The following is an 18,211-nucleotide window of genomic DNA, read 5'->3' as shown; positions in this document are numbered from 1 at the left end:
TTTGGCCAGTAACAGAAAGGTTGCTAGATTGAATCCTCGAGCTGACAAGGTAAAAAAAACATCTGCCCCTGAACAAGGCACTTAACCCACTGTTCCACGGTAAGCTGTTATTGTAAATAAGAATTTGTTCTGAACTGACCAAAATAATTTGTTCACTACATGACCAAAAGTATGTGGACACCTGCTCGCCGAACATCTCATTCCAAAATCATGGGCATTCATATGGAATTGGTCTCTCATTTGCTGCTATAACAACCTCCACTCTTCTGGGAAGGCTTTCCACTAGATGTTGGAACATTGCTGCAGGGACTTGCTTCCTTTCAGCCACAAGAGCATTAGTGAGGTCGGGCACTGATGTTGGGCGATTCGGCTTGGCTCGCAGTCGGCATTCCAATTCTTCCCAAAGATGTTCAATGGGGTTGAAATCGGGGCTCTGTGCAGGCCAGTCAAGTTCTTCCAAACCGATCTCGACATGCTGAAACAGGAAAGGGACTTTCCAAAACTGTTGCCACAAAGTTAGAAGAACAGAATCGTGTAGAATGTCATTGTATGCTGTAGCGTTAAGATTTCCCTTCATTGGAACTAAGGGGCCTAGCCCGAACTATGAAAAACAGACCCATACCATTAATCCTCCTCCACCAAATTTTACAGTTGCCTCTATGCATTCAGGCAGGTAGAGTTCTCCTGGCATCCACCAAACCCAGATTTGTATGTCGGACATACAGATGGTGAAGCATGATTCGTCACTCCAGAGAACACGTTTCCACTGCTCCAGAGTCCCAATGGCAGCGAGCTTTACAACACTCCAGCAAACGCTTGGCATTGCACATGGTGATCTTACACGGAACCCAAACTGGCTGTGAGCGTGCGCCATCGTGCATAAATGTATTTTGTTCCCCCACACCAAACGCGATCACGACACTCAGGTTAAATATCAAAACAAACTCTGAACCAATTATATTCATTTGGGGACAGGTTCAAAAAGCATTAAACATTTATGGCAATTTAGCTAGCTAGCTTGCACTTGCTATCAAATTTGTCCTATTTAGCTAGCTTGCTGTTGCTAGTTAATTTGTCCTGGGATATAAACATTGAGTTGTTATTTTACCTGAAATGCACAAGGTCCTGTACTCCACCAATTAATCCACACATAAAACGGTCAACTGACTCATTTCTAGTCCTCTCTCCTCCTTCCTAGCTTTTTCTTCTCTTGACTTTATATTTTGATTGGCAACTTTCATAAATTAGGTGCATTACCGCCACCGACCTATTTCTTCTTTCAGTCACTCACGTGGATATTACCAATGAGGAGAGGACAAGTGGGTACCTGCTTCTATAAACCAATGAGGAGATGGGAGAGTCAGGACTTGCAGCGCAATCTGCATCACAAATAGTACTGACTTCTATTTAAGCCCTTGGCAACGCAGACGCTCGTTGGTTTGCAGTGTGGGTGCAATAATTGAATAATATAGATTTCTACATTTATTTTTGCAACGCTCGCGCTCGCACACATGACACAATTGGTATAGTCAGCCTGTTAGACTTGTGTGCTGCTAATCGGCAATGGAAACCCATTTCATGAAGCTCCCGACGAACAGTTATTGTGCTGACCTTGCTTCCAGAGGCAGTTTGGAACTCGGTAGTGAGTGTTGCAACCAAGGACAGACGATTTTTACGCTTTACGTATTTTTAAACAACTCACACACTAAAAGGGCATTATCGTTATTTTCATAATTTCACAGTATTATTCCAACCTCATGGTGTGGAAATATAAAAACACAGGAAAATCTAGTTTGACTGCAAAGGGCCTTTAACCTCTCTTGGGTAGGGGGCAGTATTTTGTCATCCGGATGAAAGCTTGCCCAAAGTAAACTGCCTGTTACTCAGGCACAGAAGCGAGGATATGCATATCATTGGTAGATTTGGATAGAAAACACTCTAACGTTTCTAAAACTGTTAAAATAATGTCTGTGAGTATAACAGAACTGATTTGGCAGGCGAAACCCCGATGACAAACCACCCAGGGGGAAAATAATTTGAGGTCATAGGATTTTCCAGTTGTTTTCTATGGGATACCCTTATTATTAGGAACCTGGTTGCATAAGAATTAAAGAAACACAAATAATTCCTCTGAGTAACCACTTTTCCATCCACAGTTTTAATTGCATACAAAAAAAACACAACAACTGAATTGGAAACTGGATGAGCTTGATGCTGCTTTCCAATAAATATTGAGGGTCTTATTCTGGTGACATGATGATCGATGCTTGACTGCTGTTTGACAAATAAAAATATTCTCGCTCTTATCCCTAATAATCTCATTATGTAGACTAGCCAACCTGCACTATCTGCGAGTTGTGGGCTAGAGTGCAGGTGCACATTTGCTATTTAATGCACCAGTTTCTGTGACAACTATCAGTAGAGTTGAAAATGCAATGGAAACACATTGAACTTGATGTTTTATTCAGTACATGAAAGCTTGAAGGGATACTTCAGGATCTTGGCAATGAGACCCTTTATCAACTTCCCCAGTCAGATGAACTCGTGGATACCATTTTTATGTCTCTGCGTGCGGTTTGAAGGAAGTTGCTAACTAGCGCTAATAGAATTGCTGACTAGCGTGCTAGCAGATAGCCAATGAATACCATTACTTGTGCTAACACTAGTTAGCATTGGTTCATCAAACTACCTCTAACTTCTTTCATACTGGACAGAGACATAAAAATTAGAGCCTGACCGATATAGGTTTTTAACCTAACCCTGACCTTAACCCTTAACTATTTTAATCAACTTCAATGGGGGTAGGCACGTCATAACGATCCCAGATAGAACAAACCATGACAGTACATTGTGACAAACACAAGCTAACTTCATTACGACAATGTTTTCTTACAGAACCCATGTTCCTTACTGTTATCCAATACAAAATGTATCGGATATACATTTCAACTGCAAAGGGCATGCACTGATGATTGCAAACTTTTATGCAGGCAAATGCTTGCCGCACTGGTCACACATTCTAATGTAAGCCAACTCACGTTAGCTACTTATCTCATCATGAATACAAGAACATGGGGAAAGGGGGATACCCAGTCAGTTGTACAAATTAATGCCTTCAACTGAAATGTAGGAGGTGTGGTGGGCTGCCTTAAATCCACATCCACGTCATCGGCGAACAGTGGGTTAACTTCTTATGGCTGGTGGCAGTATTGAGTAGCTTGGATGAATAAGGTGCCCAGAGGTGCCCAGAGTAAACTGGCTGCTACTCAGTCCCAGTTGCTAATATATGCATAGTATTAGTATATTAGGATGGAAAACACTCTGAAGTTTCTAAAACTGTTTGAATGATGTCTGTGAGTATAACAGAACTCATACGGCAGGCAAAAACATGAGAAAAAAATCCAACCAGGAAGTGGGAAGTTGGTTGTTTTTCAACTCATTCCCTATTGAAGATACAGTGGGATATTGGTCATGTTGCACTTCCTAAGGCTTCCACTAGATGTCAACAGTCTTTAGAACCTTGTTTGATGCTTCTACTGTGAAGTGGGGGCGAATGAGACGGGAATGAGTCAGAGGTCTGCCAGAATGCCTTGAAGATTTATGTTAAAAACATCCTAAAGATTGATTCTATACTTCGTTTGGCATGTTTCTACGGACTGTAACAGAACTTTTGGACTTTTCGTCTGCTCGTGCGTCATGAAGTTGGATTACTGGGCTGAACACAGTAACAACAAGGAGGAATTTGGACATAAATGATGGACATTATCGACCAAAACAAACATTTATTGTGGAACTGGGATTCCTGGGAGTGCATTCTGATGAAGATCATCAAAGGTAAGTGAATATTTATAATGTTATTTCTGACTTCTGTTGACTGCACAATATGGCAGATATCTTTTTGGCTTGTTTGGTCTCTGAGCGCTGTACTCAGATTATTGCATGGTTTGCTTTTTCCGTAAAGCTTTTTTGAAATCTGACACAGCGGTTGCATTAAGGAGAAGTGTATCTAAAGTTCCATGTATAACACTTGTATTTTCATCAACATTTATAATGATGTGGCTCTCTGCAAAATCACCAGATGTTTTTGGAACTACTGAACATAACGTGCTAATGTATACTGAGATTTTTTTATATAAATATGAACTTTATCGAACAAAGCATACATGTATTGTGCAATATGAAGTCCTATGAGTGTCATCTGATGAGGATCATCAAAGGTTAGTGATTAATTCATCTCTATTTCTGATTTTTGTGACTCCTCTCTTTGGCTGGAAAAAATGGCTGTGTTTTTCTGTGACTTGGCTCTGACCTAACATAATTGTTTGTGGTGCTTTCGCCATAAAGCCTATTTGAAATCGGACACTGTGGTGAGATTAACAAGAAGTGTATCTTTAAAATGGTGTGAAAAACTTGTATGTCTAGGGAATTTTAACTATGAGATTTCTGTTGTTTTGAATTTGGTGCCCTGCACTTTCACTGGCTGTTGTCATATCGATGCTGTTAGCGGGATCTCAGCCCTAAGACAATTAACTGCCTTGTCAGCTCAGGGATTGATCCAGCAACCTTTCGGTCATTGGCCCAATGCTCCTACCCGCCAGGCTACCTGCCGCCCCATGACTTAATAGTCTGAGTCAACTGTCTTGCTTTTTGCAGATTGCATATTTCAGAAAACGAACTAAATAAGCACCCGAGCTATCATAGTATCCCAGACAGTAACAGTGTTATTTTTGTATTTAGGACTTGCGTTCACTTTGGTGCCAGTCGAGTGTTGGCACATAAGTAGTACAGATTGCTAGCTCGCTAAGCTAACTACCTTGCTCACTAGATAGCTAAGCTAACTATCTTGCTGGCTAGCTAGCCATTTAAAGTTAACTAAGAGGGAATGTTATGAGGACAGGGCTGCTTGCTTGGTGAAGTGTACTTTGATTATTTACTTTTTAAATACGCTGGCTGTGGCAAGCTAATCACCGTCAAACCACCATGCAAATCTCTCTCACTTTGTGACCTCGTGATGTTCAATGAGCAGCTCTTAGAGCGCCCTCTACAGGCAAGCATTGAAAATGTTAACAAAATGAGCATACTTATTTGTTTATTCTATGTATATAATATCGGTGCTTTATCTGTTGAATAAAGACTGATACAAATATTTATGTGAAAGGCCAATATCGGACGATAATATCGGTCGTGCTCTAATAAAAATGGTATCCATGAGTTCATCTGACTCTGGAGAAGTAAATAAAGGGCTTCAATGACAAAATCCTAAAGTCTCCCTTTAAGCAAAAAAGTACATTTTGTGTACACTACATCATCACGCACTGATTTTTATCCACATTAAGTCTATTTTGTGGAAACATTCCACTGGAGGGAAAAAGCACATATTTTCTTTATGCAGATTCTAGAATATCTGCATGAAAATTAATTGGATGGAAGCCCAGCTAGTGATTGACAGTATACAGGTATTATTGCATGTTGACTAACCAATCACAATGAACTAGATTAAATCTAGTCATGATCAGTTTATATATTTGATTCAGGTAAATTTAGTAGATTGGCTTAATATGGCATTGATGTTGTTGGTTGGCTAGCAAGCAAAACTTGGCATTACACATTGTTCACTTTTGAGAAAATTGGTCCAGCCAATTGGTAGCTAACTATTGTTAGTTCAAATGAAGAAAAGTATGTACTAATATGAAAGTGCAACTGTAAAATATAAATGCATAAAACCCACCATAGCTTAATTTATGAATGAGGACCCAGGGAGAGGGTTCTCGGTTGAACCTGGATGCGCTTCGGACTGTCTTTGCACTTTGAAACCCAAGCCCACTGTTAGGTATAGCACCGCACACAGAGCAAAATGAACTATGGTTAGTGGCAACCCAATTATGGTGACCGGATGTGTGTTGAAAGGAGTCGGTGTATTGAAAGCAAATCAGCTAATTCGGTGTTGTATCGACGTGCCTGCTGACCTGAGGTGGTTCCTACTGGGCGACTATCACAGCTGTGTCGCTGGCGGGAGCTGACGTGGCAAGTTTCCCTCCCATGATTTTATTAAAAGTAGGATAGCAACCTACACAAGAAATAACTAATATTGATAACCATCTACATGTCACCTTGATACATGCATAGGCCTACAATCTACTACTGCATAGGCCTACAATCTACTACTGCATGTGGAGGGCATGAACGGCAACAACACCGAGATACAGTGTTCTTCAGCAACAGCGTAGGTAGTAGCTACCTAGTGGCTAATATCAGGGTGACATTCACGTATAAGAACACGTATACAACGCATGAAGCAACAGTACACCATCAGTACTTTTAATAAAAAATAAAAACAATTGTCAGTTTTACAACTGAACATTTACCATTATTTGTGTAAAACTAACAGTGAAATATAACTCCGACTCATCCTCTGGCTTCAAAACAGAAGTCCAAACTTTCGCGGTACGTTAGTTGCATGGTAAGAAACAAAAAAAACACTACTTAATCAAAATCGCCTAACCTATAGCAGAGCGCTTGATACACCAACTCCTTTCCACACGCCCACTACTTTCATTTCGACACACCCACTCGCCCATACTCCGGTCGTCATATTGAGCGGCAGCTACCCCCTTCTCGACGAAATGGTGCGGGGTCCAAATACTTGCCTTGCCAAAAGCCCCACGTCATGATCGATAAAATGGATGTCTACTGAAATTGAGAATTTTTCCAGACTACAGAACTAGACTTGGCAGATCATTCTAAGTGGACTATTATGGTGGACTCAGAGATAGAACTGCATTGAGCACCAGAGTCAATGCAGTGCTGTTTAGTGATGCCACTGCAGAACCGTGTCAGTAGCTTAGCTTAGCTTAGCTTAACTCAGTATCAGTAGTATCAGTACCTTGTGACCTAGCTTATGAGCATATTGCACTTGACATCTGTATCGCTGTCCATTCAGCATTCTGACACCAGATATGGATATGGCCATGTCATTATGAATACTGACAATTTATATTTGTTGACTAGTTAATATCTCATTATAAAACACAAGGCATAAAAAAGAAGAGATCAGACCTTGATGAAACATCCAGTCAAGCAAAAACATTACCACAACATGATTAAACCTCTAATCATATGTGGTTTGAAACAAGACATGGATCCTACCTCAGATGGGCTCTCGGAAAAAGAGAGATGGGGGAGTGTTAAGTCGTTTGCATATTAGGTTTGGTTTTCTCCTAGCTGAACTTGGCTAGAGCAAAGTGAGCATCTGTGCCTCACATGGGGCGACAGTGTAGCCTAGTGGTTAGCGCATTGGACTAGTAACCGAAAGGTTGCAAGTTCAAATCCCCGAGCTGACAAGGTACAAAATCTGTCGTTCTGCCCCTGAACAGGCAGTTAACCCACTGTTCCTAGGCCGTCATTGAAAATAAGAATTTGTTCTAACCTCTTGAAACTCCCCATCCCGGATCCGGGATTGTGACTAAGCCTCAGGCTCATTAGCATAACGCAACGTTAACGATTTCTGAAAATCGCAAATAAAATTAAAATAATGCGTTTGCTCTCAAGCTTAGCCTTTTCTTAACAACACTGTCATCTCAGATTTTCAAAATATGCTTTTGAACCATAGAAATTGACTAATTTGTGTAAGAGTATGCAAAGCTAGCATAGCATTTTGTGTAGCATGTAGCACGCAACATTTTCACAAAAGCCAGATAACCAAATAAATAAAATCATTTACCTTTGAAGAGCTTCTGATGTTTTCAATGAGGAGACTCCCAGCCACATACCAGATGCGCAGTGTTTCCTGAAAGCGTCTGTGTGTAGGAGAAATCGTTACGTTTTCTACATTGCGCCTGGCTACCGAAACGAACCGAAAATGCAGTCACCTACAACGTGAAACTTTTTCCGGATTAACTACATAATATCGACCGAAACATGGCAAACGTTGTTTGGAATCAATCCTCAAGGTGTTTTTTCACATATCTCTTCATTGACATGCAGTTCGTGGAAGCTTGCTTCTCTCTCTGTGTTCCATGGAAAAATACTGGCAGGTGACTTTTGCGCACCAATTTCGGCGCAGGACACCGGGCGGACACGTGGTAAATGTGGTCTCTTATGGTCAATCTTCCAATGATCTGCCTACAAATACGTCACAATGCTGCAGACACCTTGGGGAAACGACAGAAAGGGCAGACTCATTCCTCTTGCGTTCACAGCCATATAAGGAGATCATGAAAGACAGAGCCTCAAAAATCCTTGTCATTTCCTGGATGCCATGTCATCTTGGTTTTGCCTGAAGCTCACGTTAAAGGGCACGCACAGAGAAGATATTTGTATTTCTGGACACGTCAGAGTGTTTTCTTTCGAACAGTAGCAATTATATGCATAGTCGAGCATCTTTTTGTGACAAAATATCTTGTTTAAAACGGGAACGTTTTTCTTCCAAAAATGAAATAGCGCCACCATAGGTGTAAGAGGTTAACTGACTTGCCTAGTAAAAAACAAAACAAAAAAAACATACACCCTTAAAAAAACACTTAAAAATGTCTCTTGAGACACCGTAGCCAGTATATGTAACAGTATAACTTCAAACCGACCCCTCGCCCATACCCAGGCGCGAACCAGGGACCCTCTGCACACATCAACAACAGTCACCCACGAAGCATCGTTAACCATCGCTCCACAAAAGCAGTGGCCCTTGCAGTGGCCCTTACATGTACAAAAGCAGTGGCCCAAAAGCAGTGGCCCTTACATGTACACTTCCTCAAAATAGTATAAATTAATCTAAGATAACTAAAGAAATTGTCATAAATTTTGACGTTTTTGCCGAGGAAGTCTTAGTCATGCAATTTTACATCTAACTAAGATGTTTGGTGCCTTATTTCTCAAGAAAAATGTGCATCTCTCGTTGAATGACAACAGACACTACATTGAATAATCTGTTGATCACCGACAAAGGTGCATAGACTTCGTCTAGAGTTAAGTGCAAAAGCAGACGAAAAATCCCTTGCCGAAGACCAAAATGTGACAATGTCATCATAATATATGCACAAACTGATTTGAATAGAAAGCATGTGGATGCCAAAATGTACCCAGGTTTGCCCAAAATCCAGAAACACCCAAGAGATTCCATACATTGAAACTTGTTTGGGGGAGTTTTCACTCTCCTCCTCCTCTCTCTCCCTTTAGTGCTGTACTGAAACAGCTGCAAAAAAAACGGGTCACGTGATGACGTTGCTGGATGTAGGCCTAGCTCCGTTGCCAGCAAAATCATGATTCAGAAGTTCAAAAAAGTGTGGACAAATTCCTTATTTTATTGGAAGCGCCTGGCAGAATGAGTTATTTTTGTCAAAAGTACTATCGGTTTTGGTTCAGTTAAAGTGTACTTTTTCACCTAAAACATTTTTATATCATTATTTTATGTCGTTGACTGCCACAGCAGAGGAGATGGGTAGCAACCACATATGTGCGCCCTTCTGGGGGAGACCCTGCTACATTAAATATGTATATGCCCTTTTATGGAGCTTTGGGGGTGGGGGAGAAGACGCTGATGAGAAACTTGACAGAGTTAGGCATATCGCAGGTAAAGTTAGTTACGCAAAGTTGAAAAAGAGATGGCAGCGAGAGCAAGCTGGTGTTCGGTCCCTGGCTGCACTTTGTACAGGAAATCAAGGGAAGAAGGCACCAAATTTTACTGTTCTCCGATAAATGATATAGAGATGCAGAAGATGGTTAGTAGCAATTTGAAATAGTAAATACGATGTAAATACTCCTGCAGCCAACCTTGCATCACTGCGCGTGTAGCATGCATATGAACGAAATATGGACTGTGTCCCAATCGACAAGGATGCTGCCTTTTGAGGCAGCTCTTCTAGGCAGGACGTAATAATTGGCCTGTCCCAATCCCAAGGTACCTTAAAATGCTGCCTTCTAAGGCAGCATCCCATGTATCCTTCGCTAGGAAGGCTATCCCATAACACCTTGCAAAATAATGACGGACCGAAGTCCCCGCTTGGGAGAAAAAGAATGAGGAGAACTTCGCGAAATGTAACTATAAAGTTATTTATTCACCAAATGATGTTAAAATGTCCAACAAATTACTTTCATATGTTGTTTATCAGCCCATTGACAAACTAGCTAGCTAGCTAACACGTTGGACGTGATAGCTAGCTAACGTTAGTAGGCGAACTATCGTCCTGCTTATCGGCTGCTTAGAGATGAACAACTAAACAAACGAGGACTAATCGTAGATTCAGCAATGTGTAAATTGCCATGTGTTTTTATATCATGAAGTAATGAACTTGCTAGCCAGCTAAAGACATGTAGCAAATATTGTTTCCCCCATTTGTTTTAAAGGAAAGAAGTGAGAAACCTGATCACATTGCACTCCATTGCATTGGCTTGGGAGGAGAAAACAGTTCTGTCCAAATAATTTTTTTAACAGACAGCTGTGTTCTGTTCATTCTAGGCTTGCTTGCCAGCCAAGTTATTTGTTTATTCTGTTGATGAGTCTGATTAGCTAGCTTGCTAACTAGCGGCATGCAGTGTCTGTTTACCTAACTTTAGGTTTGGTGTTACTAGTTAAAATTAGAGGCTGAGTTATTTTACTCTTCTGTAAACCACTGAACAAGTCTAAAAATATGCAAAACTGTTAACAAAAAGATTGGACCAATAGCAGAGGCTAATTTCGCCCCCCTTGTCTCTGCTTGAAGGACATATCACCCTGATACCCTGCATATGTAAAGAACTTGTTGGGAACCTCCCAGCCACTAGGATAGTCACCATATCCCAGGTTCTTATTATGGAGTGTGCAACATCACAGTGTTATATAGAAATAGATTCACCCATGTTATTGTTTATCATGCAGATTTGTCAGGACATTGTAACTTATGAAGCTCATTCTTCTTATTCAGATGTGATTTTCTGTCCCAGGGGATTGCACTGTGTGCAAGTCTTCCATGTACTGAACAAGTTTATGAATGTTGGAGGTTAATCTACTTAAAATGTCCCTCACTTGGGAATTACCTATTTTGTACAATGGACTTTATTTTAAGGACTCATGCACAGATACAGGAAAACCAATAAAAGTGTTAATATTTATTCAAAATGACAAGTGTTGATGTCTCCATGTTTCTGGTTTTGAAGTTTGGGCATCTGGTGCCTGCAGTTTCTGTCTAATCCCCTGCAAGGAGATTGAAATGCATTAATAATATTACAATGCTGTATTAATTTCATTGAATATATACAGTACCAGTCAAAAGTTTGGACACACCTACTCATTCAAGTGTTTTTCTTTAGTTTAACTATTTTCAACATTGTAGAATAATAGTGAAGACATCAAAACTATGAAATAACACATACAGAATCATGTAGTAACCAAAAAAGTGATAAACAAATCAAAAAGTATTTTATATTCAAGATTCTTCAAAGTAGCCACCCTTTGCCTTAATGACAGCTTTGCACACTCTTGACATTCTCTAAACCAGCTTTTTGAGAGTCACCTGGAATGCATTTCAATTAACAGGTGTGCCTTGAATGAGTAGAAACTGAAACACTGGAATGAGCAAAAGTTTGGACACACTTACATTTACATTACATGACTTAAATGTAAATGTAATGTAAATGTAAGTGTGTCCAAACTTTTGACTGGTACTTTATATGTTTGATATGCATTTATATAATTATATTTGACATGTTATCCTTCATCACATGCCAGTATTTGTAGCCAATGCATTTAGCTTACATTAGGATGAAGTAGCCTAGGCTGCCTTATCTAGTTTAGACTGCATCATATCACCTTTCAATATCAGTTATCAACTAATATGAAAACATGTTATCCTGAACATCAGTGTAAGAGAGATAGACACTGTAACCTTACATTGCAGAATAGAATATCCCAAAAGTCATGGTATTAAATAAAACATAGGCTATAGAGTTTTGGGCTATTGTGAAAACATGGACACACTAACGATCCCGCTCATAGAGGTTTACGATAAGTGATCATTCAATAACGTTTGGCTACTTACTCATTAGATAACTGTCCATTTGGCCCAGCTGGAACAGGGGTGAGTCTCCCATTCGTTTTTGGAATACAGATTTCTTTTTTCAGGACACCAGAGTTTGTTGGCAGCAAAATCCCAGTGGTCGCAAAAGCAAACTAACTGCTCCTCATCATCATCCTCCATTTTTGTAAGAATAGTAGTCACGTATTCGAATTCTCCACAGCACAAACATTCCTCCTTTGAGGAATTGGAGCGCAATTGCCACAACTGCATGACCAGTCGGTCTTGATCCTGGGGATGGGTTGGGATCTGTGGTACAGCTACTGCTGCGTCTTAGGTGGCAAGAGCAGCAGCGGCCATCTGAAGCTTAATTTGCCCCAATTCTTCACCCGAATACTCAGGCTCAAATAAATACGGTTCGATCTGTGCACCTCCAGTTGTTTTCTTCATCACTCATGAGTATGTCATAGTCAGACATATTTGTAGGTGTTTTGATTCATTTGTATAACTAACGTGTAACGCTGTCTTCACTTGCCCCCAAAGAAAATGTGCATCTTTGGATAAGGGCATAACGTGCAGTTTCTACGTAGAAGGGATTCCCCTGAGAGCACACATGTGCAGTTGTTACCCATCTCCGCTGCTGTGGCAGTCAGCTTCATAAAATAATTATATAAAATCATCTCAAATGTTTTAGGTGAAAAAGTACACATTTCTTGACTCAAAGAATTGAGGCAAGAATTAAGCGTCAGTATAGAGACAAAGTTGAGTTGCAATTCAACGGCTCAGACACAAGACATATGTGGCAGGGTCTACAGTCAATCATGGATTACAAAAAGAAAACCAGCCCGGTCATGGACAACAACGTCTTGCTCCCAGACAAACTAAACAACTTCTTTGCTTGCTTTGAGGACAATACAGTGCCACTGACACGGCCCGCTACCAAAACCTGCAGGCTCTCCTTCACCGCAGCCAATGTGAGTAAAACATTTAAACGTGTTAACAATAGCAAGGCTGCCGGCCGAGACGGCATCCCTAGCCGCGTCCTCAGAGCATTCGTAGACCAGTTTGCTGGAGTGTTTACGGACATATTCAATCAATCCCTATTCCAGTCTGCTCTTCCCACATACTTCCAAAGGGCCACCATTGTTCCTGTTCCCAAGAAAGCCAAGGTAACTGAACCAAACGACTATTGCCCCATAGCACTCACTTCAGTCATCATGAAGTGCTTTGAGAGACTAGTCAAGGATCATATCACCTCCACCCTACCTGACACTCTAGACCCACTCCAATTTGCTTACCGCCCCAAATAGGTCCACAGACGACGCAATCACACTGCACACTGCCCTAACCCATCTGGACAAGAGGAATACCTATGCAAGAATGCTGTTCATCAATTACAGCTCAGCATTTAACACCAAAGTACCCTCCAAACTCGTCATAAAGCTCGAGACCCTGGGTCTCGACCCCGCCCTGTGCAACTGGGTCCTGGACTTTCTGACAGGCCACCCCCAGGTGGTGAGGGTAGGTAACAACATCTCCACCCCGCTGATCCTCAACACTGAGGCCCCACAAGGATGCGTTCTCAGCCCTGTACACCATGTTCATCCATGACTGCGTGGCCATGCACGCCTCCAACTCAGTCATCAAGTTTGCAGACGACACTACAGTGGTAGGCTTGATTACCAACAACGACGAGAAGGCTACAGGGAGGAAGTGAGGGCCCTCGGAGTGTGGTGTCAGTAAAATAACCTCACACTCAACGTCAACAAAACATAGGAGATGATTGTGGACTTCAGGAAACAGCAGAGGGAGCACCACCCTTTCCACATCAACGCGACAGTAGTTGAGAAGGTGGAAAGTTTTAAGTTCCTCGGCGTACACATCACGGACAAACTGAAATGGTCCAGCCACACAGACAGCGTGGTGAAGAAGGCGCCTCTTCAACCTCAGGAGCCTGAAGAAATTTGGCTTGTCACCGAAAACACTCAAACTAACAGATGCACAATCGAGAGCATCTTGTCGGGCTGTATCACCGCCTGGTACGGCAACTGCTCTGCCCACAACCGTAAGGCTCTCCAGAGGGTAGTGAGGTCTGCACAACGCATCACCGGGGGCAAACTACCTGCCCTCCAGGACACCTACACCACCGATATCACAGGAAGGCCAAAAAGATCATCAAGGACAACAACCATCCGAGCCACTGCCTGTTCACCCCGCTATCATCCAGAAGGCGAGGTCAGTACAGGTGCATCAAAGCTGGGACCGAGAGACTGAAAAACAGCTACTATCTCAAGGCAATCAGACTGTTAAACAGCTATCACTAACATTGAGTGGCTGCTGCCAACATACTGACTCAAATCTCTAGCCACTTTAATAATTAAAAATTGGATGCAATAAATGTATCACAAGGCACTTTAAACAATGCTAATTAATATAATGTTTAAATATCCTACATTACTCATCTCATATGTATATACTGTACTCTATACCATCTACTGCATCTTGCCTATGCCGCTCGTTCATCGCTCATCCATATATTTATATGTACATATTCTTATTCATTAATTTACACTTGTGTGTATAAGGTAGTTGTTGTGAAATTGTTAGATTACTTGTTAGATATTACTGCACTATCGGAACTAGAAGCACAAGCATTTCGCTACACTCACATTAACATCTGCTAACCATGTGTGTGTGACCAATAAAATTAGATTTGAAATCAGATAGTACTTTTGACAAAAGTAGCCCAATAAAACAGTGAATTTGCCCACACTTTCTGAATCCTGAATTCATTGCCAGTGTAGCAGAGCTTGGCCTACATCCCACCCCTTACAGAACCAATCAGTCGATAGTCGAGAACAATCATCAGAAATCACGCGATATGAATTAGACAGTGGGGCATCGCCTGACCTACTAGTTGGTCAGAAGCTTCAAATCAACGTTTCATATCGTAATTTCCAAGTAGGCTGTAATGATATTTTTTATTGTGCTGTAACTGAAACTAGAAGATCTTCTGATGTCCTTTCCCTTCGTCAAAGGTACGTAATGGATTTTAAAAGTGTTTTAACCCCGGGGTAGCACACTAATATGACCCATAGTGGGAAAGAATTTGTTTTTGAGTGCAATTCGATCTACAGTACATCTACACCACAACTATGAAACATTGATTTGAACTTTCTGACCAACTAATTTCAATTGTATTGGGTGTACATCCGGCAACGTCATGAGTCACGTGACCCGTTTATCTTCAACCTAGCTTCAGGCGGCGCCCCACTGTCTGATTCATATCGGTTGATTTCTGATTATTGTTGACGGTTATAGAGTGATTGCAATTGTATTGGATGTACATCCGGCAACGTAACCCGTTTTTTTGGCAGTTGTTTCAGTAGAGCACTACAGGGAGAGAACAAACTCCACTGAACTAGTTTCAATGTGTGGAATCACTTGGGAGTTTTCGGACTTTGGGTAAACTTCTCCTTTAAATAGTGTGTCCCAGGAATCACCCTTAGTGGTGTGTGCAACACCTAGATGCATCCAGTTTTCAAGGATACAGTATCTTCAACCTAGCTTCCAGTTTCCCCTGAACTGGACGTGGGGACTGTGCTCAGGCATTTATTTAACGCCTGCTAAGTTAGGTTAGCCATGAAATGACAGCAATTGCAAGCCCCAACCACAAGATCAAAAAAAAAACATGGCTTTATCTGTTGAGTCTACAGGTGACTGCTGCGAGGCCTATTTGATTGGGAAATCGATAAGATTCCCCTGAGATAATTATTTGGACAAAAACCACCCTTGCGGGAAATGTAAAGACTTTATATTGTGGCGTGGCCAGAGAGCAATAACAAAGGAATGCGCCGGGTTATGGAGTCATGGCTCTCGATATTGGTTGAAGATTTTGAAGCATCAGCGGCATACCAATAATTGTCTACTTCAGACCGAGGTTGTAATAATGTCTAGTTGAATTTGTCTTTGAACAAAGGTTACAAAGTAGTCTAGATACAACCAACCAATACTCCATTAGAATGTTACTTTGAAACAGTATATTTGTGGATACTTACTTGAATCTTCCCTGACAGTGTTGACACAGGTCTCCAACCCATCCTTGGTCACAGACGCAAGTCCCATTGGTGCATTTCCCAGAGAAGCAATTTTTATCACAGGACTTGGAGACTGATGCTTCGGTGTAAAACACCAAGTACAGCATAAGAAATGCCCCAAAATATATTTGTATGTCCTGGGGTCTCGAATTTGAATATTTAGTCCATGTGCGTCGACGCATTCCTCGGCAGTCCCCACCCATTCTACTTTAGAAACAGGTAAAGGTCTACTTTTCTGGTGAAGACTCCCTTATTCACACTTAAACAGCTGGAGTGACCAACTATATGTCACTTATTGGTTATACATCATTTGTAAAGAAAGCATGGGCGTATACATGGGATAGCCATAAAGCGTAATAATACATACACTCAACGTCCAAATATGCTTATTTATAGGCTATAGAAACATAACTCTGAAATCTGAGCATATTGCTGGAGTCATCTCAGGCAACTAACGTTAGAGCATCATCGGACAACGAAGCCTGCAAATTTGCACTGACTTTAATGCACTCCTATTAAACTTTCTTGAACTAATGCACACACCGTTATTCCCTCAGGCTAAGAAGCCATTTTAAAAAAAAACAAAGAAAATTGTTGTGTATAAGTTGTAGGCCTATTCTAAATGAAGTATTTTCCAAGCAATTTTCAAGTTCGTCATTCTAATGTTTCCAGAAAAACTGGAAGAAAATAGTTTGTCACAGGATTGATGTTAGTTCTGGATTCCTATTTCCATTGCAAGAGTCGGTTTTGGATGTTGTTCGCTGCGGTGGAGAATGCAGCAACCCGGACAAATAGATCAAGTTGACCGTTCTCCGTTCCGCTTTTTCCCACGTCCAGGTTAGGCGCATTCACCGAAGATAACGAGTTATTTGCATTAAATCCTTTTAATCCTTGTCAGAGAGAGCGATATTCACCGATAAATAACAACACGAGTCCCCTACATGAAGATGCTCGCACAGCTGGTTTTTCAACGGTGAAACTCCTGGACAAAGCTCCGAGCATGAGCAGTGCAAAATTACGCATTTAAAGAGACAGTAGCTACACGATTCAGCTGTATGGAGCGATAGTGTTCCTGACGTATACCTGGGAATTACAATACTAGAACAGCGAAAACCTGCTAATGTTGGGATACACGTCAGCCATTTTGGTCAGGGAGCAGGTCAACCATGGTTTACCAGTGCTGTGATAAGATATTGTGTAAAATAATGTATTTGAAGAATTTATCAGCACAGTTTGATAGATAGCTAGCCAGGCAGTTTTAGAGTAATGATTCCAAACATTTTTCAAATGAACTGACAATATGCCAACATTACATTTTAAGCTGCAATATGTAACTTTCTGGATGAAGACAAATTTCACAGAAATGTAAGCATTGAAAGCAAGTCTAAGAAGAGGTAGATCTGTTCTATATGCACTATTTCTATGCTTCCCGTTATTACATTTTGTTTTTGGATCTTTTACTTCCAGTTTTGTACACTAGCTTCAAACAGCTGAAAATACAATATTTCACAGTGATTTAGATGGTATAATGATTTTCTACACTATACTTGCATGTTTTGTCACATAAACTAAAATGAGAATTTAAGCAACTAGGAAATGGCAGGGTGATTTCTGCATAGTGTATCTTTAAATAATGCAGTCAATTCACAGCTGGCTGAAATCTGTTGATGTGATAGGATTTAGACAAGTTGTAAATGCAACAATTACTTATGTTGTATCATATAATAGAACTAACAGATTTCCAAGAAAACAAAAATGTTGACATTTATGGTCTGTTTACATATATTTTAGAGGCTATATGCAGAAAATGTATAAAAAACCCGTATAAACTGTATTTATAATTATATGACAAATTTTAGCTTGACAATAATTCTATTGCAACATTTGTTATGTATCACATGCCTACAGGATTATGCCTCTACTGCCATTCATTCTGATTAGACTGGATTTCTTCCTGACCTTCATGGCTGCCATTTTCACCTCCATTCTGGAACTTTGTGGGTTTATGACATACCGCTATAGTGATTTAATAGGATCTCTATGGTCCCTATACAGAACCTTACCACAATCACATCACATAATTTTCCCATGGGCAATTTCAAACCATTGTGGCAGAAATGTTTTCCTGTC

The 18,211-nt window shown here is 40.8% G+C and overlaps 1 protein-coding gene across 1 annotated transcript in view; it reads right to left on the bottom strand.

Moving 5' to 3' along the window:
* LOC135512267 (attractin-like protein 1) overlaps positions 1 to 17,063 on the bottom strand; it is a 334,131-nt gene extending 317,068 nt beyond the window's left edge. Inside the window, exon 1 of the mRNA XM_064934112.1 lies at positions 16,043 to 17,063. Coding sequence (XP_064790184.1) covers positions 16,043 to 16,284 — 242 coding nt within the window. The 5' untranslated portion in view covers positions 16,285 to 17,063. The remainder of the gene's footprint in view (positions 1 to 16,042) is intronic.
* Between the last annotated feature and the right edge of the window lie 1,148 nt (positions 17,064 to 18,211).

The sequence above is a fragment of the Oncorhynchus masou genome, chromosome 24, assembly GCF_036934945.1.
Source record: "Oncorhynchus masou masou isolate Uvic2021 chromosome 24, UVic_Omas_1.1, whole genome shotgun sequence".
Classification (NCBI taxonomy): Eukaryota; Metazoa; Chordata; class Actinopteri; order Salmoniformes; family Salmonidae; genus Oncorhynchus; species Oncorhynchus masou.
The sequence above is the reverse complement of the archived record's forward strand: the minus strand, read 5'-3'. Positions and strand labels throughout refer to the sequence as shown.